At 42.4% G+C, this 23,426-nt stretch overlaps 2 protein-coding genes across 4 annotated transcripts in view; one reads left to right on the top strand and one right to left on the bottom strand.

The window, feature by feature from the left end:
- Positions 1 to 1,959: 1,959 nt before the first annotated feature.
- On the bottom strand, positions 1,960 to 22,777 carry RBM18 (RNA binding motif protein 18). 3 transcript variants are annotated; one of them, XM_081151307.1, is made up of 6 exons: positions 22,687 to 22,776; positions 19,744 to 19,872; positions 12,803 to 12,929; positions 9,765 to 9,851; positions 8,008 to 8,093; positions 1,960 to 4,669 (listed from the first exon to the last, which is right to left on the bottom strand). In XM_081151307.1, the coding sequence occupies exons 2-6, from the start codon at positions 19,854 to 19,856 to the stop codon at positions 4,510 to 4,512; spliced, it is 573 nt and encodes a 190-aa protein (XP_081007433.1). In that variant the 5' UTR covers positions 19,857 to 19,872; positions 22,687 to 22,776; the 3' UTR covers positions 1,960 to 4,509. The 3 variants fall into 3 exon arrangements, with proteins under 3 accessions (XP_081007433.1, XP_081007434.1, XP_081007435.1); XM_081151308.1 differs by having other exon boundaries at positions 2,728 to 4,669; positions 19,744 to 19,862; positions 22,687 to 22,777; XM_081151309.1 differs by having other exon boundaries at positions 2,731 to 4,669; positions 9,765 to 9,847.
- MRRF (mitochondrial ribosome recycling factor) overlaps positions 22,599 to 23,426 on the top strand; it is a 46,086-nt gene continuing 45,258 nt past the window's right edge. The window contains exon 1 of the mRNA XM_081151306.1: positions 22,599 to 22,913. The gene's annotated coding sequence lies outside the window, so the exon portion shown is untranslated. The remainder of the gene's footprint in view (positions 22,914 to 23,426) is intronic.

The following is a 23,426-nucleotide window of genomic DNA, read 5'->3' as shown; positions in this document are numbered from 1 at the left end:
CCACATAGTTCAGAGCAGGGGCTGGCAAACTTTTTCCTGTAAAGGGATGGATGGTACATGTTAGGTTTTGTGAGCCACTCTTTGTTGTACTACTCAACTCTTGTTGCAGTGGGAAAATTTCCATAGATAATATGCAAATGAATGGGCATGGCTATGCTCCAAAGCAATTTATTTATGGACACTGAAGTTTGAATTCATGTAGTTCTCATGTGTTACAACATAGTATTCTTTTTTTAAAATGTTTTTATTGATTTCAGAGAGAGGAAGGGAGAGGGAAAGAGAGATACAAACATCAATTATGAGAGTCATTGCTCGGCTGCCTCCTGCACGCCCCTCAGTGGGGATTGAGCCCGAAACCCGGGCCTGTGCCCTGACCAGGAATTGAGCCTTGACCTCCTAGTTCACAGGTTAACGCTCAACCACTGAGCCATGCGGATGGGTACAAAATAGTATTCTTGACTTTTTCCTCAATCATTTAAAAAAGTAAAAATCATTCTTAGCTTTGTGGGTTATACAGAGAGGACACAGCATTTGCTGACATGATGACCCCAGACTAGGTAGGTGATTGCAGACCTGGACTCTACCTAATGCTCACCTATGAACTGTGATCCTAGCCAAGTCACTGTGTCTCTCTGGGTTTCATGGGATAGCCTCTCAAGGTCCTCTCAAGTGCCATGATTCTGATTTTTCATCAACAAATATTTGAGCAGCTACTACACACCAGGCACTGTTTTAAATGTTGGGGATATAGCCGTGAATAAAAGTTCCTGCCAACCCAAAACTTACTTTCTAATGAAAAAAAGATTGAGGGTGGGGAGCTGGGTGGAAAAGGCGAAGGGAGTAGGAAGTACAATTGGTAATTACAAAGTAGCCTCGAGGATGTCAAGTACAGCATAGAGAATATAGTCAATAATACTGTAATAACCACGTATGGTAGGCACTCAACTTACTGGAGGGATCACTTCTTAAGTTATGCAAATGTCTAACCACTGTGCTGTACACCTGGAACTAATAAAAGTAATATTAAATGTCAACTACAATTGATAAAAATAATATTGGGTAACAGTAAGTGCTATTTAGAAAATGAAGGAGAAAAAGGGTGGGGAGTGACAGGGCTGTGATTTAACAAAGGGAGGTCAGGCGGCCTCTTCATCATTGACATTTGCACAGAGACATGAACAGATGAGTGGGCTGCGGAACAGCCAGTGTAAAGGCCTCGCGATAGGAGCTCCCCTCTAGCAGAGGAACAGCAAGGCCGGTGGGACGGGAGCAGTGCACAAAGGGGCCACAGGAGGCTTCACCAGCAGACAGGCAGTCAGGGACAGGTGACTGAAGGCCTCGTAGGTCTTTGGAGTTTATTCCAGGTGTGAGGGAAAGCCGCTGAGAAGGGAATAACATGTTCAGATTTTAAAGGTTTGCTTTGGCTAATGTGTAGAAAATGGATTCTAAGGAGGCACTGGTGGAGGCAGGGGGATAGTCAGGAAGGTACTGCAGTAGTCCAGGAGAGAGAGGACAGTGGCTTGAACAAGAATGGTAGTGTTAGCCCGACCAGCGTGGCTCGGTGGTTGAGCGTCAACCCATGAACTGAGGTCACTGGTTCGATCCCGGGTCAGGGCACATGCCCAGGTAGCGGGCTTGATCCCCCAGTATGAGGAGGTGGGCAGGAGGCAGTCGATTGATGTCTCTCTCTCTCGCTCTTTCCCTTCCTCTCCCTAAAATCAATGAAAGCATGTTAAAAAAAAAAAAGAATGGTAGTGCTGGGGATGGTGAGAAGCGGTTGGATTCAGATGGATTTTGAAGGCAGAGCTGACAGGAGTTATTGAAGGACTAGATAGAAGTGGGAGAGAAAAGGAAAAACCAAGGAAAAAATGAGGGGGGCAAGTCTTCTTAGGAGCATAACAACTACATGCTGGAAACAGTCAACAGTTAATTTCTGGGGCAAGAATTAGTCCAGTTCTTTGATATGGTAATATCACAAACCAGATATATTTTCTGACTCAAAAATTAACTGTACCTACCTTAATAAACAACAGGCTCTAGAATATTTGGTTTTAAAAACATTTTTCTGATTTTTTGGCATGCTTTGAAAACCCTTTCCTCATGTGCTCCTCTTCCCTCAACGAGATGCCAACTACAGAAAGGCCCCTGGTTATGGTTACATCTTGCATTTGATAAAATAGGAGCCGAGGTTAAGAAGATGGTTCATAACTCTTTTTTGAATATTTTCCTCAATTCTTCACTCTTATGTAAATCAAAATTATAAGTGACATAATTTTAGCAAAACAGTAAACCAACAAGTAATTTTAAAGTACAGATAACTCTGGAACAAGTTAACACTTGTATTTTTACAAACCTTTCCCCAGACTGCTTCCAGCACATCTATGACATACACATTTAGTCTTTTGAAACCTCTGCTTTGAAAAAGGGACTAACCACAGTATGATGCTTTCGGGGACTTCCAATAACAATTTCTTTTTAAATACATTTGCAGTGAGAACAGCCAGTCTTTTTTCTCATGTCTAACAACAGAAGTAGGCAGGCATAAAGGTGGAGAGAACGGTCTCTGAGGTGGCCTCTAGCCAAGCCTTCCTTCTGCAGAGAAGGCCCTTCGATACAGCAACCCCCACCAAGCCTACCCCCCTGCCACACTGGCCCAAGTCCCCAGGGGAACAAGCCTACCAGAGAGCTGCAGTTTTTATTCCAGAAAAGAGATGAGAGAAGACACAACTGCACACACTGTCTTCCATTTATTCACACAGAGGAATAAGAATCGGTACAAATAATAAACACTGCTTTAAATACAAATAAATAGTTCCGGTTTCTAAAGGAAACAGCTCTAGATAATTCAAAGTTAAGTATTTGCTAAGCTCCTATTAAAAATAGAAGACTATTTTGCATTGAGTCCCACTCCGCCACAACCCTTTGAGGACATAAGGATACAATGGTGAATTCTATACTCTAAGGAGTCACCAGAGAAACAGGAGCTGCTGCTCCACCTCCCTGAACTGTCCCCCAAGTGGAAGGAGAGTTACTTGCATCATAGCAGAGCTAATAAATGCAGAGAGTATCTAATACCTAAAGACACCTAAAAAGATTTACCTTGGGAAAGGTGACGAGAATTTTTCTGAACCAGTTCTTTGAGTTCTGAAACCCCACTCTGCCGAAGTTTTCGTTCAAGTGTCTTAAGTTCATTTATGCTCATAGGAAGACTAAGTTCCTATAGTGAAAGCATCCTCTTGCTGGGGATGACAATGGTAAAAAGTTGGTCATCACTGAGAATGGCACCTGGGGTAAAATAATGATTTACCTGGCAAAGAAGCAATGGTGCTGCCCAATGGAACAGTCTGTCCACCTGGCACCAGGATGACCCAAACCTCTGAGAGAAACACACTCCTAATCACACTACCAAATAAACATGATTTATTCGTCTCTCCCTATTATTATAGTCATGCAGTCTTTCAAGCCTTTAAAAACCACATAAAACATGAGGTCATTACCATCTTGGTGCCAGAGTAGTGCCTGCTCCACTGTGTCCACTGCATGTCCCCACCTCACCCCACACAAGACAATCTAATTTCTTCTACTCAGACCCCTAGACAACTATTAATAAATAATGTCTGATAGAGATCAATATAGAAACATTTAGGTTTTCAAAGAAATTTTGCTTTTCTGTTTAGATTGACCATGATACAATTCCAAATAGGACATTCTCATGCCATAAAAACAATCTCATGCAGTAAGTGCATTTTAAAACCCCCACGCTAATAAAAATATTTGGTATGATAGAAGGCAGGGTGATTTAGATTTTAAAAAAATGACCACTATAGAACAGAAGTTGGATTTCCAAACAGAACTTCTGTTGTGGTATAAATGCTAACTTTGATTCTACAGTTTTGTTGATGCAAACGATTTTAAGATATATACCATATTTTGCTAATTGGGATTTTGAAACAATAAGCATAATTCTTAAACAAATTACCACAACATTTTTTTTCAAAGACCCAGCCTTCTTTTGCCAAGAACGTTTTCCATTTTAGTCCAATTGGAGGGATTTCCATCGTAAATTCAAGAACAGTTCTGAACATGGTTCAAAATCCCCCACTCCCCTCCCTCTCTTATGTCAAGACACTTGAGCACAGAAAAATGCTCTATTTTTTAAAGACAGATGATAATAAATTTAGTTTCCTGATTTAAATAATAACATTTTTTATGTTTGCCTGGCACACCATACAGTGTCTCTGGAGTTACAAATCTAAACAAACCAGCCAACTAGAGCATCCCAGTGTTCAAATCACAATTTTGGAAAGAATCCTATTTATTCTGGATGATGCTCAATTCCACACATACTTCAGGGTAGAAACATCCATAGGAACAGCCAAAAATGTCATTTTACCAAACTCTAACATGGGATTGTGCTCTGTTGGAGAGTTTCAGTCACATCTACAAGTGCAAAGGCAGAGGGTTTCAGGTGTGACAATTTGCTTTTGCTGTTACAGTGACTCATAACCATCATCTTCGAGACTTCCAGGCTGTTCTAGAATAGGGAGTAGTCCTTTTTTTATCTGGTGGCTTAAAGTAGGAATAAACAGGCGCTGCTGGGTACTCGGCATCGGGATTTTCTGCCATCATTTTCAGCTTTGCTTCAATGGCTTTTATCTTTGCAGTGACGCTGCAAAAAGGACAGCAGAGTGTCAGAGTGGGCTTGGGAGCATTCAGAAAATACTGTGTGCTTCATCTTCCCGCACCTATCCTTCATGTCAGAGAAGCAACAAGATCCGCAAACAGGAGCATTCAAACATTCCACGTAAAAGACACACACAAAATAACTAATGCTCCCATTTTAGGAAAGAGATCAAGTCTGAACCACCTGCTCAGTTTTTACTTTCAGCCCAGGCACTGTTAGGAGTACTTTGCATACTGTTGCATTTAATCCGAAGACACAAACCCTGTGTCTTGGCAGAGAGCTGGCACTCGGAAGTAATTCATGTTGGAACTGAAAGGGTGTGGAAGAGATACTTGTGCATCCACGTTCATAACAGCATTACTCAAAATAGGTAAGATGTGGAAGTAACCCTGCTGTCCACTGATGAATGGATAAGCAAAATATGATACATAACACATTTTAAAATATCATTCAGCCTAAAAAAGGAGGGAAATTCTGACATATGCTACAACATGGATGAATCTTGAGGACTTAAGACTAAATGAAATAAACACGTCACAAGAAGACAAATACTGTATGATTCCAGTTAATATGAGATACTTAGTCAAAATCATTGAGCTGGAAACTAGAATGGTGGTTGACACGTTATTTAACGGGTATAGTGTTTCAGTTTCACAGGATGAAAACAGCATTATGGAGGTGGATGGTAGTGATGGTCGCACAACGTTATGAATGTATTTAACACCACTGAACCGTACATTTAAAAATTGGAAAAAATAATTCACACAAACTTGAAAGTAACATTGTAAGGTAGGTCATATTCTTATTTTGCAGATGAAGAAACGGAGGCACAGAAAGGTAAACTTATCCAATGTTAGACACAGCCAGTAAGTGGTACTGGCTGAGACTGGACTCCAAAGCCCATTTAGGTAACTATTATATTGTACCACCTTTTGAATCACTGAATAATAATGGCAAAAAATATCCTGGAAAAGAGACATCCTGAAGTCTCTTTTTACTGACAAATGTGTGTTTATAAAGGCTATCATTTACAAGAGTGCTTATAATGAGCCAGGCATTGTGCCCACATTTTATAGATAAAGAATCAAATGCAGAAAGGTAGTGACTTGTCCAGGTTCACACAGCTAACAAACTGCAAAGCCAGGATTCAAGGCCAATTTGTTTACCACCAAGCCCTTGCTTTTCCCCTCTATCAGGCTGGAAGCTGAGCAGCTGAGTATATTAGAAAAAAGGTGTGAGGGGACACTGCAGAAGTTGTAACGAAGTCCATTCTTTTTTTTTAATCCTCACTTGAGGATATTATATTTTCCCATTGCTTTTATTGCTTTTCAGAGTGGAAGGGAGAGAGAAAGAAACATCAATGTGACAGACACACATCAGTTGGTTGGTTACCTTCTGTATGTGCCCTGACCGGGGCCAGGGATTGAGCCTGCAACCGAGGGACATGCCCTTGACTGGAATTGAACCTGGGACCCTTTGGTCCAAGAGTCGACGCTCTAGCTACTGAGCCAAACCGGCTAGGGCAGGAAGTCCATTCTGATCAAGGTCACTGCTATCCTTGAACCAGAATGCACTCAGGCAGTGGGTATTTTTTGGTCCTGGCTCCCTTTATTTTCTATTCTTGATGCTGTCCATGTTCTACAGTCAGGGAGAGGAACTTGGAAGGAAACGTACACCTGGCCTTTTAGATACCCTCAAAAGGTATGCATCTGCTGCACATGCTCAAACTTTACATGAGCAATGTGAATTAAAAAACTATGTTACAATAAAAAAGAGCACTGGGGTATTACCAAAATGCACTCTGGCACCGCTGTGATTAGTTGGACAGCCGGACATTCCTCCCGCATGAGTCACGGGGAAACAACCTTCTCTAATTAGGCATAGATGTTAATAGAAAGATGTAAGCTGAGGTTCTATGGATTAAAAAGTGGACGGAAAACACCAGGTTATCTAGTAAAAAGTGCAAACACTGAAAATAAGAAACTAAAGACACTGTAACATGAAGATCATCCAGCAAAAATGTAGTCCTCCCTTCCCAGTAGGAGTTAGGCTGATGAAAACCTCCATGGACACTGATCTGTAATCAAGGAGCCTCAGTCTTACGGGGAATATAGCATAGTGGATTTAAGTTCTTAGTGAATCTACAGAAGTCTTAATTTTTTTTTAATATCTGGAAGTACAAAACAATAAAGCAGCACAAAATTTAGAAATACTGATGATATTAAATTTAAGTTAGTAACAAAAAAATTTAATTTTCATTTACCAATTTTATCCCTCCTGAAAACATTTCAGGATCACCTTCCCCTGTGCTTTAATGAGATGCTTGCAAACTGGCTTTGTTTGGTGTAGATGATACACAAGACAGGCTTTTTGTCTGTCTGTTTTCTGTCTGGCCCTCCATCCCACTAGGTATTGTGTTCCTGACTTTATGACTGAGTCCTGATTTCTAACCCTTATAAAACACTGGCACTCTTCACATGTCTCCTTCCCCTCCCCCAGAACAGGCTTGAGAACTGCTTTCCTGCAGTTACAGCCTGGAGCCTCTCTGAAGTAGTAACTGAAACGCTGAATTGTGAAGTACAGTAAAACTGGCTTTAAGTGTTCTGTAAAATGAGCGTAACAGTACTTTCACCAAAATTTTATAATTAAATGACACATGGCACATAGAGTTTAGCACAGTGACTGATTTATAGTAAACTCAATAAATCCTGTGTATTGTCACTGTTAAAATATCTCCATAGGCTACAATGCAAAAAAACAAACACCCCCCCCAAACTCTACTTCTGCTCAACTATCCATTTAACTTCCTCTTTCTCTACCCAACCTTTAGTTTCTTCTGTTTTGAAGTAACTCCAAAGACGTAACGACAATTTATACACACTAGTACCAAAACTGTATCATTGCTGAAATGGTACATGGGGCTGCAAACTAAAATTCTGTATAAAGGAACTCACAGTTGGGGAGGAATTAGTGTGGAATGATAAATGTCAAAGAGACACAAGGCCTTATGAAAGTGCTTGTTTTCAAGGTGAAGACCGTGTCTGACTTACCTCTTGCATTCCCAGTGCCAAGCGCAGTGGCTGGTATGTGGTAAGTACACCCAGCCTGTTCTGAAGGAATTCTATCAGTGGGGGAGATGGGAGGAAAGGGAACGTATACATTCTGGAGATTAACTGAACACATCTCTGAACATGTTAAGCACTAGCAGATTCTACTGTAAATTTAGAGTCCAAAGAGTTACTGGAGGATGAGCGAAGGCTGGAATGAAGAAATGGCCCCAGCCCCGAGCACTGCCGGCACTTTCCCACAGCACACCACCTTACCTCAGGTTGGACTGCGTGGGCTCAGTGCTGGAGGACGGCTCAAGGCTGATGGGAAGGATCTTATCATTCTTGTTATGATCATATCTCTGAAAGTAAGAAAGAGAGAAATTACTTCACCTGGGCAAAACCCAGCCCTTTACTGCAGAGCACGGGTTCACTTATTTCAATCCCATCAGCATATTGTCGGCACATTCCTAGACAATTTTAGAGCTGCTTTCCATTTAGAATTGATGCAAAACTGCACATAGTTTTGGCTTAAAGCTATACATTTAGAAAAAGAAGTTCAGAAGAAGCCTCCCATTAGCCAATAGTCCTCCTTATCTGGTAGGTAAATAATTTCAAGTTTCGAATTCACAGGTGGTACAAGTGCAGGGCAGGATCGTCCTCCTACATTCTTATTCTAAAGGTCGCAAATCACCTCTTACCATGTTTATTTTGCTTGATCCAAAACACTGTGAAATTTTGCTAGATTTCTGCAAAGTACCAAGCATAACACTCAACTCTTAACAGGCCTGAGAGAAGGAAAATAGTGACAACTTTTGAGCCACTGATCGGGAACCATTCCCCAGCAACGTGCAGTTTAATTTGATGTGAGACAATCACACACTTCTTATAAAAAGTAAAAATAACATGACAGGGCAATCAGAAGCCTCTGGTCAAAAAGACCAGTCAGAGGAGAGAAGAGCGAGGTATAGAAGCTCAAACGAAAGGAGGAAGGAAGGGTGACTTCTCTCGCGTGCCTTTCCAGAGGGAGGCAGAATAAACTGACAGCCAGTATGGCAATGAGACTTGCTTTCCTTTTGCATGAAAAGCGTTTGGTAATTCTCCTTGTTGTTTCTATTTTCAAGGTAACGGCCCTAGAGGTTGAGAAGACTGTGACTGACCACCTGAAACACTCATAAGGATCTAAAGTGTCTGAGCTCTGTTCTTCAGCTTGGACACCGAGCTCAAATGTTTAATTTCTGACTCTACTGGGAAGCCTGTGGGGTAGAGTCTCTGATCAAAAACCCATGTTCGTATAGCTTCTGACTGAAGCTCCAGTTTTAATGGTCACACATCTTTTGGCAGGCAGGTTTCCCAAGACCCCACTACAGAAGGAAGGGAATCAACTCTTGGGACTAGTCCAGTCCCCGTATTTCACCACCTCTGTGCTGGCCAGGACAGAAAGCTATTCATTTTTTTTAAATGGTCATAGCTTTTCCAGGCATTCTCCCAAGAGACCTCCTACAAGATGAATAAGGCAGCATGCCACTTCTCAGGCCTTGAAGACGATACACACACTGCAAAGTCCCAAAAATAACTCTCCAAATATCTGGTGTAATGAGATGCCAGTGTCTTAAGCACTCATGCAAACTACCCACTTCTCAAGCATTTAGAATAAATATATTCAAACTCTTCACAGAATCGAGGCTGGGGAGAGTCTAATAATGCCTAAAGGAACTACTTTAAAAATAAATACATTTTTCCCCTCCAAAGAACCACCCCACCAAAAAAAATGATAGAGGTCTGAGTACCCACATCAGCCACATGGAAAAATCAACCAAAAACAGAATCTGCGGGTATGTGGAGAGGAACAATGAGGGAACTTAATCCCTCCTGAGATGTTTCTCAAAAGAAAAATCTGGGAACGCACATGGTAAATACAAGTAGGAGAGCAAAGTATGGCTGTTCCAGATGTGGAGATGGGGATGCAAATGGGCCAGTGGATAAGCGTCTTTTGGAAGACTGGAAGTTGTCCTCTAGCACATCCGACTTACCTTGACTTGCGCATGGGCCCACCGCACCACCAGCTTCTTGGACAGAGCCAGCTTGCCGTTGAGACACTGAATGGCCTGCTCTGCTTCCTGTCGGGGGAGAGGCTGCAGTTAGTCGAGAGCCCAAACGCCCGACCAGCTACGGATTCACAAGGGCCTCATCAGCTCTGATGGCTGAATTTCTAACCCAACTGCTTTTGGTAAACAATTGGCAAAAAGTTTACAGTGGAAAAAGAGCAGAATAATAAAAAGGGTGTGGGTTTTTAGTCAGTCAAACAAAAATTCAAATCCTGGCTCTGTCACACTGGCAGTGCAGTGTTTGGCAGGTCACTCAATCTCTCTGAATATTACCTTTTTTACCTGTAAAACATGGATGATACTTGTTCCTTGATGGTGGCTGAGGGGTAAAGGGTATGGTGTACGGCACGGAGAGCATGGGAAACACTCAACCAATGTTAGCTAACAGTGCTGTTCTTATTCGGTGATACCTTTCTATCTACTTCTGCTAGTTAGGGCAGCACCTACTATGTCAAGAACTAGTACTCCCCCCAGGGACCCTGGAACTGTATCCTGGACTAGGGCTCATACTCCCTGGATCCAAAGTGAGAAACAGTGATGGCCTCAAAGGACACGAGAGTGAAGAAAACCAGGCGGATAAAGCATGAGTGATCAGAGACTGAGAGCAAGGGATCTGCGAGCCAACCTGCGCACCCGGCTCTAGGGCCAGCAGTCCCCCGACCCTTCCCCGTCAGACAGGGGAGCAAGCAGGCTGAGAGGAATTCCTGAGGCTGCCTAACAGGCACTCCACGACATTCCCAGGAAGCCTGGCTGTACTTTCCCATCCTGCCGAGCCTTCTCTGCTCCATTTGTATGTACAAGGCATTTGGCCAAGAGGAACCACGTTCGCTGGGGGGAAGGAGTCCTTAAGGAAAAAGGAGAGGAACAGGGACAGCCTACCTGAGACCCCAGTGTAAGACCAACAGACCTTCCAGTCTGGTTTACTGGTGGCTGTATCCCTCTGAGCTCGCCAGCGTGGCATCTGACAGATACTTACTCAGCACGCGCTGCGCATCAGATATTAGTCACTCGCACCCTCGCCTCACTATAGCACGTAAAGTGACAGGGATGCATGAGAGAGACATTTTACTCTTCTTTCAAGTTTCATTCAGTGAATCAGAATTTATAAGACACTATCAATTCTGTAGCATGAGCGCTAATAAGATGCCAGCAGGGACAAATGCTTTAAAAAAATAATTTCCTATCTCTATACCTTGTTTCAAAGTTCTTGTAGTCAACAGTATTATTTAGTGCCAACTGTGTTTTCACGTGTACCCTCATCTAATCTATCAACTTCCTACAAGGTAAGAAGGGTGTAGGTTTTTAATCCCCATTTTTAGATGAAAACTGAGGACAAAGAGGTTAAGAGATTGCCCAAAGTTAATAAATAAAATAGCCAGAAATAGAAGCTAGGCTTTGTGACTTCTAGTCCAGTGTTTTTAAACCAACATCTATCCCTAACAAGACTGCTGATGTTAGTTGTCTGTAAGAATTCTCATCACACTCTATCATTGAGGAAAATAAAGTATTTAAAAATGCTAACCATTTCAGCATTCTTTCAGCTCCCCACCCCTGCCAAAACTTGAACAATCAGAATAGCAATGTATCACTTATTGACTATCACAGCTGCAAAAAAGAAATCCCCAGCACTGGTGAGGACAATGACATCTCAGCACATACTGACACATCATTTCTTGACAGCAATCTGGCAGTTGTATTAAGAAAAACTATGCACGGCTTTTGTTGACACCACTCCATTTTCCTGAGTGTAGTAAATATGCACATAGAGCTGTAAATATATTCACTACTGCACTGTTTACACTTGTGAATCACTGAGGAGAACCTAAATAGCTAACAGTTAGTCAAATAACTTACCACATGTTCATATAATGAAATATTATGGAGTTACGAAAAATCCTGTTGATTAGCTTTTAAATTGAGGTCTGTTACATCTAATAGAACGTATAAATATTAAAGATATAGATCCATTTTTACATATTTATATCTATACCAGTGAAACCACAATACCATGATATACAGAATGTTATCTTGATGTGTATTAGGTGACAGAAAAAAACTGAGTATACTTTGAGTGGCAAACAGGATCATCTGACTCTAGTCATGTGTTATAAGCTGCACATGTGTTTGTGTGTGTATGTATGAAGTCTTCCAGGGTTGTTTTTTTGAGCGAATGTGAAGAAGAGACTAGAAAGATACAGAACTAAATATTAACAGTGATTATTTCTGGGTATTGAGGTGATAAGTCAGTTATCTATATTTTCATCTACATAAAAATGCTATACTTTTATAATAAGAAAAACATCCAATTATTATTAATAAAATAATAACTAGGCAATGTTCTCACATAAAACTAATAAAGTTATAGAGTCCTAACCAGTACCTCTATATTTAATAACATTCAAATTCAAATGCCTATCCATTCCAAGGACTGCGTTTTAATATAAGATACACGTATATATCATGTTTGAGGCTAGATGTTTTCTTCCTCCATATATATTCGAATTTGTATGCATTTATTTTGAGACATCGTGAGGACGGGTAAGTTTTTAAGAAATTAAAATAAAAGAGAGTTTGTGGGTGGCTCACCACAGACAGGGAGGGCTTCTGCACCACAGGGCAAAACTACTGAAAGCAAAGGAGGCATTGTTGGCCAGCCACTAAAGGAAAAAAACAAAACAAGACAGGCAGGAGGATGTCCATGTGCTTCATGTGGGCATCCCAAAGCATTTGGTCCAAAAAGTAGGTCAGCCGCCTTCGTGCGCAAGCCTAGGGAGGGTAGATTCTGAAGCTAGTCATGGATTCATTTGTTTACCAGGGATCTCATTTGGGCTCAGAGCGAGGCACACAGGGACGAATCAGACGAGGCTCCTGCCTGCAAGGAACTGCTTTTCTAGTAGTGAGGAGACAGGCACAAATACTTAGGGAGAGTCTAAGTACTGGAAAAGGGGGAGAAGTCCAATTACCTGCTTAGTTTCGAAGTTAACGAAACAGTACCCTCTAGGCTGTCCCTCCAAAGCACCTGACTTGTGGAAGAGGAAGTCAAACTGCTTCACCGTGCCAAACTTCTGGAGGAGCTTCAGGAGGTGGTATCTGTGGGGAAAGGACGATCCATGAGTACGTTCTGGGAATCTATTGGCCAGTGAGCCTGAAGTGTGAGATAAAAGCAGGAGATAATTTACCCTAGGGATAAAATCTCACGCTCCCGCCCCCTGCCTTCCTCCAAACTGCTGTTAGTTTATTTGGCAAATAGAGTTGTTTGCCTCTATTTGGAATGGGAACGAGAATTGTCATGGCTATGCGTCTGTCCAGCACAAAAATACCAAACAAAAAACCACACCTAACAAACAGCTGTCTGGCCCACAAGCACCATTTGTTTTTTCTTTGGAGAAAAGCTCAGAAATAGTGTCGATTTATTTATTTTTAATTTCTTGGCAATGAAATAGTATTTGTGAATAACTACAACTCCATCAGAAACACACACCCACACTCCAGAAGCCAAAGCCTGCCCTATCTCAAAAATAAAGTAACAAACACAGACACGGTCACACAAAGTAATCCTGAGACTTCCCTATTAGATTTCTGTCATTAGCCCCACATTGCGCTTGTGAGAAACTCTGCCCCAAACCAAGCCACTGCTAGTGGCACTGCCATTATTAAGTGCTTGAGAGTTTCAATCCTGATGTGACTGAATGTCAGGACAAGGTGGAACCACAACGTGACTGAGGCTGGTCTCACACAGGGCAGGGGAACCAGCCAGTTCCATAAATATCCAGCTGTGGGCAACTAACCAGCCTCAGTTGCTTAACAGTTTAGACTGCTGTGTTAAGCATGGTCGAATAAAGAATATAGATGGCCAAGGAAGAGATTTATTTCAAGCTCTTGCTTGCCACTCTGCCCCTCATCCTCTTCTTGGAGTCCTTTCTCTTAAACTTATTTGGCTTCTATAGAGCTTTTAAGTTATTCAAACAGATGTGGCCTTAACAGGTTGCTGTGGCCAATCTCAATTCCGACTTCCTGTCATCTGATGTAAGGGTGAGACAAACCAACAGCTCTCCCGTTTCCGTTTCCTTTGGCCTTCCTCCTGGCATCCTCCGCACTATTCAAACGAAGTCAAGGCTTTCTCTAAACAATGCTGTCCCTGTGATACTAAAAAGGTATCAGCCCACATGCTAAATCTGTTATTACTGGGAATTCTACCCCACAGGGAGTCAGTAAAGCTGTCCGTACAGCCACATTTATATTCACATTGTTTTCTAGGAGAAACTCATCAAGATTTTATTCTTGACTAAGAATCTCCTTTGGGAGGCAGAAAGATAGGAACTGGATCATAAGCTATACTAAATTTGACACTAACACACACTGACAAGCAAGCCCATTATCGTGGATCAGGTGCCTGACACAGTGGAGCAAGGAAGACACAATACAGGTCTTTTACCGGGCAGGATGCAAGGATATTCATCTGGTCTTCAGACCCATTTTGAAAGAAAAAATAACCCTCTCATTTCCAAACTCTCAATTCCCATCAACTGTGAGTAAGAATATAGGAGGTGATTCATCAGGGGAAAGGGAGATACCTCAAGTGCAAATTTCTGGTTTTACTTGATTTTTTGAACAGCAAGGGTAAGTCTCTGAAATGCAGACAGATGGGCTAGAAGAGTCTCCCTCAACGTCTCTAATTCACAGCTGCATTTTCCACTTACTATACCCATTCAAACCTCAACACTGTGCCAGTTGCCATGAATGGTGGGCCAAACCTGTTTTTGTGTGTGGGTTTTTTTTTTTTTTTTTAAAAAAAACAATCTAAAGGGTTTCTGTGGGCTGGTCATCTTTTCATTAGCTCTATTCTGCTTAATAGCAGGAAGGTAAGGCGATCGGAATTTCCTAGGAAATGGATTTTAATTTACTCAGGAAAAAAAAGCCGACAGATTATTCTTTGAAAAGCTAACAAATACATTTGCCCGAGAAGCGCGACCTTAAGATTCCAGGAACATCTGCTTAGGTCTGTGTCTTTCAACTTCTCCAGGATTTCTTTTCTTGTTTGATAATTTCTTGAAATTATCGGAACACCGAAACAAAAGGAATGAAATGTTTACTATTTTGCTTCCTGGAGATGGGGACTGCAAGCTCTGATAGTGAAAAGAGTCTGAAGACTCTTGCTTTCACATCTGCAAGCACTTTCATCTGCTGCTGCAGTATGGGAGACCTCACTACTCACCAGAGCCTTGCTTCGCTGCAGGAAACGTGGGCCCTGCAGCCTTCAGGAGCTCGAGAATTACAACTTAAGTCAGTGTTTTCTGTAATGGGTCTTTAAAATGGCCTTCCTGCCTTATGGCAGTTAAGTAACTAACCTAGAGAAATGTTAAAACAGACAACTACTATGTGTCAAAAACTGTATTAGGCACTTAGGCTACCCAGGTGAATAAAACTAGGTCCCTATCTTCAAACACCTCACATTCTGGTTAGGAGAGGGAATACGTAATCAATTACAAAACAGTGTCATGCTTGCACACAGAGGTATACAAGTAAGCATAAAGATGAAGAGGTCCAACTGTGCAGGGAAGGCGGTGGTTAGTGAATGCCAAGTGCACAGGCATATAGGTGAAAAAGGGTCTGATAGACTGGAAGAGAGTCGGGGGATGCGGCACATGAGGCTGCAAGCCAGGCAGGGACAGGTTGTGAAGCATGTTGCGTGCTTTGTGAGGGAAATTTATTTGATGCTGTAGGCAACGGGAAGCCAACAGAATGACATTTAGGATGATTTTTAGTGAAAAATTTGTTTTAAGAAAAATTTCTTTCTAAACTTATAGAAACTGTTATGTGGCAGGTCTTCACGACCTATTCTCTGTATGTAATAGACTGGTCTGTGTTCCAAATTTAAGTGAGCAAACAGTAAAGGCTGTTTCTTGCAAACTAGGTCATGAAAAAAAGCATGGGCAACATAGGAAAAGTAAGGAATGGGCTGCCATTGAAAAAGGGGTTTCTTCAGGGACAAACATACTGCTCTTACACGTTAATGCACTTAGTCTTCCTTGCATTCTAGTTTATCCGTGAAAATCTCTATCAGAAGGACATTTCCACCTGAATGATTCTCTACTGCTTTTAAGTTTACTTCATATACCCCAAATTGACCTGCTCCCCTCCACAAACTGATGCCCTTTCCAGCTATCCCACTGGTCAGTGTGGACAAGATTCTTTTGCATTTCTCAGGCAAGAAACGTTAGGATCATCTTCAACTCTCCACTCCTCTTCAATCACTTTTCTTCATCTCTGAATCACTGGTCCCCAAGTTCACTCTCTCTATCTAGGGGATATCAATTGGCAGATCTGCAGCTAATCTTCATGTTCAGTCTTTGCCCCTCCAATGCATCCTTCATACTGATGTCTAACTTCCCTACTAAAACATCACTTTCATGATGTCAGTCTCCTGCTAAACACCCACAATGAGTCTCTTCTACATGAAATTCAAACATGTTTGAATACATTTTAAAGACTGTCTTAATCTGATAGTATTCTATTTACCCAACTATTTTCATTATCATTTAGTATTCGACCTCTCCTTCAGTCAAAAAGGCCTTCCTGACATTCTGCTCACACAAAAATCTTTCTCATTCCTACCTGCATTTATGATTCACCGTCCACTCAGAAGGCTCCTCTGAGACTTTCTCCTGGTTTTATTCCCACTCATACTTATCCCTATGCATAATGCTGTGGCTATTAATTTGATTTTCTACATAGCACATTTAATATTTAAAAAAGAAAGAAGTTATTAACACTTAGAGGAAACCACAGTGTGGAAAACAGACAATATCTAAGGACATAAACTTTTCGGCTTTTCCACTGAAGGCACCAGTAATGATATTTAGAGGTGTTACCTTTACCGTTAGATTGGGTCCCATAATTTAAAAGATGTCCTTACATTTTAAAATTTAGACCAGGATGCTTTAGGCTATAACTATTCAATTATGTGGAATATTATCTATTTGTGCAAAAGCACTAAATCAGGTGGTGGGAAAATGAGTCAACTCACTTAACTCTTCCTACAAAAGGGGGAAAATATCTGTTCCACGGCTTCACAAGGTTGTTCCAAGCTTAAATAAGAGAAACTAATGCAATATTAGAGCTAGAAGAAACATTCACATCATTTAGTTGAATATTCTCTTTACAGATAAGAAATATTAAGTATAATGTAGTTGAGAGAAATTAGAATACGGTAGGAAGAACATCAGTTCGGAATCTGCTACCTCCATAAATAAGAGTATGTCATCGTTCCCCTAAATCCAAATCCCTAAGATCTATTTAGTCATCCGGATATTCCTGGCCTCTACCATGGCCCTAAAATGGGCAGTATTGCAAACACAAAGTGAACACAAGTAAATGAGAAGCAGAATATGAGCGTGCCGGACAGTCAGTAGCAATGCATACGCTGCTGAGAGGAGACTGATGGGTACCCTACCATAACTTGAGCATGACTCTGATTAAGAACAAGCACATGCACATAGGATTACTACGAAAAACTGAGTGGAAAAGTTTAATTGTGACTGGTTTGCATACTCCTGTAACCATTCATAAAAGTAAATACATACTATAGTTGTCCTCTAATAAGAGGTAAGAAAGCATTTCTATAGAAGGGATATTCAAAACAGCTTATAAAAGAGATCAGGAGGAGGGATGGTAAAGAGTATGAGGAAAGAGGGATAAGAAGGGTTTTGTTGAATGAGAAACAGCAGGAACTAGTACCAATTTGTTGATGGGGTATCAGTTTAATTAAGAAAACTGGAGGGTCCTCTGCAAACTTCTGTCAGGAATCATTAGAAGTTTAAAGATTTGGATTCAAACAATACTCTCTGAGATTCGAGTATAAGCCAGGTACCACAAGGTCACATAAGTTTTATCATGTGATCCCTTCCATGTTTGGGAATGACTGTATTTTAATAATAGTCTAGGCTATGAACTACCTTGAGAGGAACATGATCCAGAAATTTATGTGCTTCAAACACTTGGAAGGAAATCACATATTTCTATAAGATAAAACCTACCATACTAAAATGTTCACTTTCTTTGCTATAATCAAGTAAATTAAATGAGGCAATACTAAGTATTTCATGCTAATCATAAGCTATGATTGGTAGCTATGTCTTTAAAAAGAAACTGATTACTATTTAATAAATTGGTTTAATACAGAAAATGTTTTAAAATAAGGAATCCATAGAGGAAGAAGAGTGAAGATGATCTCTGGTGCTATAGAGGTGGGAAGCCACAGGTAGAGCCAGCAAGGCCCTGACCTGCAGGTTAGGACTTGCCCTTCACCTCTGGCCTGATGTAAAAAGAGCAGAAATACTAGTGGGAAAGTTTTGATTCAATGTTCCTGCTAAAGCTGCAACTGAACATTCATATACTCCAACTTATGACATAAACTGAGGTGGCAGATGCCCATCTGAACCTTCCTGTCAAACAGCAGGACACAACTGGAACAAGGGTCTTAGTACAGGGAATTGCATCCAAAACAACGAACATTTTCCATGCTCCAGATTTCCATTCAGACAAGCAGAGGTGGGAATGGAAACTACTCTTGGGAGTATCCCCTCGCAGCCTGGGTTTCAGATGATGGAAACACTTTGTCTGATCAGCACACATTAACTGAGAGGTTGGGCAGATTCACACATTCATCCTCGAAGCCATGAGCCATAAAGAAAGCCAAAGTCAATGTACAGTCTATGTTTCAGGGCCCTCATAACCAAGGTCACATAACATGGGGCAACACACCTTAAATACCATCATAACTGCCAGAGGAACCCAACGATATCTACATTTAGCTGATTTGAGCTTGAGCAGGTTTAGGGAACTGAAGTTTCTGTCATGATACATTAGTTTACATCCCTTTTCCTGTCTCTTAATCCCAACCCTTATATGTACCCCTGTCATCCCAAACGCTGCAGGTTCCCTTGTCTCTTCTCCCCTTCCCTGTAACACTATTACAAAGGGAGTAACTTCTAGGACCAATGATATCTTCCATACTCACTTTAAGCACTGACCACATCTGGCCCAATCCTCTCACCCTTTACTATCCTGCCACCAACCACCACTCTGTCCCTACTGAACAACTGGGAGAAGGAAAAACCTTTCCATTCTCTTTGCTAAAAAATTCCTTTTCACTGTAACGTCCGTCATGGAAAGAGTGGCAAGCCAGGACAATTCAATTCAACCAGAGACTTTCAAGTGGGCCTTGTGGAGTCCTGCAAGTGACTGCTGAAGAAAGGGTGGCAGTTACCAGGCTTTGAGTGTGCTTCTTCTGCCCTTTAATCAGAGCAGCTCTGAGCTTTTACTTTACATATAGGTTCTGATTACTTTAAGACAAGGTTCCTCAGATTTTAAAAGTTGGAAAACTGCTTAGCATGGGGCACTTGGTACACAGTGGGCACTCAAATCATTTAATGAATGAATGAAAACCAAAAGGACTGAGGTGATCTCTAAGATCCCTTCCAGCTCTGACCTCCCATGGCTGTTTAACATGAATTAGAGTCAAGTGCTGCCTCTCTACCTATTTGTGAAGGTACTGAGACTTCTTCTGCTTGTTCCTTCACTTTGAGGGAATCATGCCCAAGGCTGATTCTAGAAAATGATCACTGGGTACAAGGATTCAAATAGTTGATCTTTGGCAAGTAGGAAAAAGTATAACTTAAAGGACATCCAGGTCTATGTCTTTGAAGTAGAAGAGTCCAAATGTTAGAAAAATGTCAAGATAACAGGATAACAGGCCAATAATAACATCACATCCCCTCTAAAGACAACTGAAACATAAGTAAAAGGGCCAAAATAAATCCTACATCCCTTAAAAATTCTTCTGAACATCATCACTGCACACATCCCAATCTATAGGTAATGAATCAAGATGACTTTGACTTACTCTGTGATTTTGGGGTCCAGGTTGCCAATCCATAACCGGTGCCCTTCCTGTAGGGAACCCTCTGACAGGATGGATGCGTTCTCCAGCGGAAGAGTTTTGGTTTCTGCTTCCATCAATCTCTACAAAATACTAAAGGAAATGTGATCTTTCAGGCAGAAGAGCAACACTATGTGAACGTGAGATTTCAAATTCAGTTCAACAAACATTTATTCAAGGAGGGCCTGCCCTGGACAGTCCTTCAAAGGCCTCAGCTCTTCCACAACCAGGCCCCAGCACCAGTTCCCTTGGGACAGCTCCTCTGGCAGCCAGAAAGCAAAAGCTTCCATTTAAGGTGAAAGGGGTGTGGTTCTGTGTGTAGAAACTAAAGTTTTCCTCTTCTGAAGCCAGAGGCTGACTGGGCAGGAGGCCAAAGTCTCTATTACTACACGATACTCCAGTTTAAAACTATCACCCAAAATAAACCTTGGAAACCACCAGAAAGAGAGGCTTAATGACACTGAAAAAGATGGGTAAGGAGGAACAGCAGTATACTTCTTCCTTATGAAAGAGGCAGTATAGGAAATTTAAGGCCATAGATTTTGGTGTTAGAACTGAGTTTGAAAGCAGGATGTGTGACTTGCTAAATTACCTAAACGTTCTAGGTCTCTGTTTCCTCATTTATATAAATGGAAATAGCAGTTCTTATCTTATAAAGCCATTGTGAAGATTAATGATAGTGCAAGAAAAACATCACTAAACACTGCATTTGACAACAGTAGATAATCAATAAATATTAGCTATTACCATGTTTAATATTGTGAGAGACCGGGAAGAAGAGAGTAAGTTCCTCCTTAGTTATTCCATTTCTACCATTTACTAGCTCTGTAACCTTGGGCAAATTACTCAATCACTCTGTGCCTGTTTCCCCATCTGTAAAATGGGAATCATACTTCATAAGAGTTTTGCAGATTCACTGAATTGATAAACCTAAAGCACCTAAGAAGCATTCAATTAATGTTAGCTTAAATTATTACTAGTCTTAGTTCCTGAAATGTCTCATCTCACTGACAAGAAAGGAAGATGAGCATTATGATGGAGACAGCAGTGGAAAGAGCAAAAACCTGGTGTCAGAAGACCAGGTTTCAAATTTTGACATTTCCACTGGAAGTCACTTCTCTCTAAGCTTCAGTTTCTCATCTCTGCACAATAAGCATTGCCCTGCTTATACCTTATGGTTGCTGAGAGGACAAAGATGAGATGCCAGATATAAAATGCAGCGTTCATAAATGTATAATGTGGTGGAGAAAGAAAAAAGCGCTGGGAAGGTGGCAGGCTGTGCCAGACTTTAGAATGCCCTGCTAGAGAAAACATGTGTCCTATATACCCAGAAGTGCCTGAGGTCAGTGCAGCAGGAGCTGTTTAATAACATCAGCTGACACACGCAGAACAGGGGCACCACCTCCTATCATCTCAGCACAGCCTATAAAGTCTAGCACACAGTAGCCCCTAGGTAATTGTTTGTTGACCATGTTTATCTATCCCCACACAAGGGTATTCTTCCTTTCCCACTCACATGTTCAATCTGTTCAGCAATGTGCGACAAGCAACCACTAACTGCTAAACCCCTGGGCTGTGCGCTGAAAATAAGAGAAATGAATAACCCATAGCTCTTGCTCTTACCTAAGAGAAAGGTGAAACAAAACATAAACAGAATCCCAGGAGTGGAAATGGGAGGAGAAACATTTTGTCTTCTCCCTGCTTTCCTTTCCTCCTACTTTCTTCCAGATCATTCATTCAAAATTTTGTTGAGGTTCTATTTTCTAGGCATTGTTTAGGTACTGGGGACAGAGCAGTGAACAAGCAAGGTCTCTGCCCACAGGGTGCTTGTATGCGGAAGAGGGCAGGGCAAACAAAAGCAAAATAAACAAACAAGAAGTAATAATTTGTGGTAAGTGCTGCAAACAATTAAGCAAGGTGATTTGACATGGAGACTGGGGCTGCACTACTTAATAACTAGTGGAGAGGAAAGGCCTCTAAAGGAGATGACATTTGAAGTCATAGGACCTTCTGATTTTCTCATGTTTAAAAATAGCAATGATACTGACAGCTGCTCAGTATCACAGAAGGGTACCATATTCAGTGGGAAGAGCCCAGGAAATGGGCCCAAAAGATCTGCATTCAAATCCTGGTTTTTGCACCCAGTTACTGTGTGACTTTAGTGAGCCATGATCTCCCCTTAAGAGTCTTCTTCTCAGAAAAGCTTTCCTAATAGAGTGAGCTCCATTTCAGTCTTTATCACAGCCCCCTTTTTCTTTCCGCACAATTCTAATTCATTCGCTGTTATTTACCGTTTTATCTTCTGTTTCCCTCACTAGAATGTAAGCTACTAGAGGGCGGGGCCTTGCCTATTTTGATCATGGTTCTGTTCCCAGCACGGCTCGTGGCCGGTGCTCAGCATTCACTGAATGAATGAAGCCAGCCCCGTTTCCACACGGAACCTCAGTTTCTTCTTTCTTCCCAGGACGGGCACAATTATCCCTAACTCACGGGTCGTTATGAGGCTTAAATAAGGCGGTATCCGCGACAGCTCAGCACAACGCTTTTTGAGAAACGGTCGAGTGTAATTTGAAATCAAGATGGCACGAGACTTTCAAAATCCTTTGAGTTTGCAACGGCGACAACCCCTTAGCTGAGCTGCAACAACTCTGGAAGCCAGGAGCAGTCATTTGGGGAAAACGAAGCGCAGAGAAGCAAAGGCTAACTGTCAACGGCGGGGTCAGGCGTGGAACCCCGGCTTCCCAGGCCAGGCCTCGAATTCCCTGGCGCGACCGGTCACTACTCGGATTGTTATTTCCGGGCCAGCGGCGGGACAATCCGGGGCGGGGCCTGAGAAGCGTCCTCCCGGGCAGCCTCCCCTAGAAGGCCCTCCGGGGTCGCGGCTGCGGGGCAGGGGGCAGGACTCACCTCTTGGCCTCGGCGTCTTCCCCCCGGCTCATGCCCCCAGAGCAGCTTCCAACCCCGCGGTCGACGACGCTCCAGGCGCGTCAGTCCCAACGTAGCCGGCTACCAGGCCGCGGGTGACGCACTACGCCTGCGCCGCCGCCCCGCCCCGTGACGTCATGACGCCAGCGCCGCCGCCGTCCCTGCGTTCGCCAGAGTCTTTTTTTTCCTAATAACCTGGGCGATAGCTGGTGAGTGGTCTCGGCACGGCCTGGAGGCGCGCGGGGTCCCGGTGCCGGAGACCTCTGCTCAAGGGCCTAATGGGGACCGGAGGGGGCCTGACCGTGTCCCCCGACGAGTCCCAGTCGAGTCCGGCTTGACCTTTAAGGCAGGGGGCGGGACCTCTAGCCTCGGAGCCGCCGTCAGTGGTGGGGGCGGAACACGTGCCGTCCGCGAGGAGCTCGGAGGGTTCGCTGGGTCTGCGGTCGCTCACTAAACTGGACCCGCTGTTTAGTAGCCCCCCCCACTTGGCAGGATTATTAATTTTCAGAACAGCACCACGGGTGTAGATATTATTATTCCCGTGATGAGGGGACGGAAGCTCAGAGCACTAATTTTACCAGGGTCACGTGGCTAGTAATTAATGGAACATAAATCCCAAAGCCTCAACTTTCAGCCATTACTCTGTGCCGTCCGGGGGAGAACAGCTGTCATCTCAGCAGCCCTTCTGTGTTTGCAGAGTGCATCTGCAGCCCTTATTTCAT

This window comes from Miniopterus schreibersii (assembly GCF_964146895.1).
Source record: "Miniopterus schreibersii genome assembly, chromosome: 11".
NCBI classification, from domain to species: domain Eukaryota; kingdom Metazoa; phylum Chordata; class Mammalia; order Chiroptera; family Miniopteridae; genus Miniopterus; species Miniopterus schreibersii.
The sequence above is the reverse complement of the archived record's forward strand: the minus strand, read 5'-3'. Positions and strand labels throughout refer to the sequence as shown.

Coding starts and splice junctions, on each gene's coding strand:
- RBM18 (XM_081151308.1), bottom strand. CDS start 19,856: ATGGAAGCAGAAACCAAAACTCTTCCGCTGGAGAACGCATCCATCCTG. Junction 12,930..19,743: donor CTGGACCCCAAAATCACAGA/GTAAGTCAAAGT, acceptor CTTTCCCCACAG/ATACCACCTCCTGAAGCTCC. Junction 4,670..8,007: donor CCCACGCAGTCCAACCTGAG/GTAAGGTGGTGT, acceptor TCCTTTTTGCAG/CGTCACTGCAAAGATAAAAG.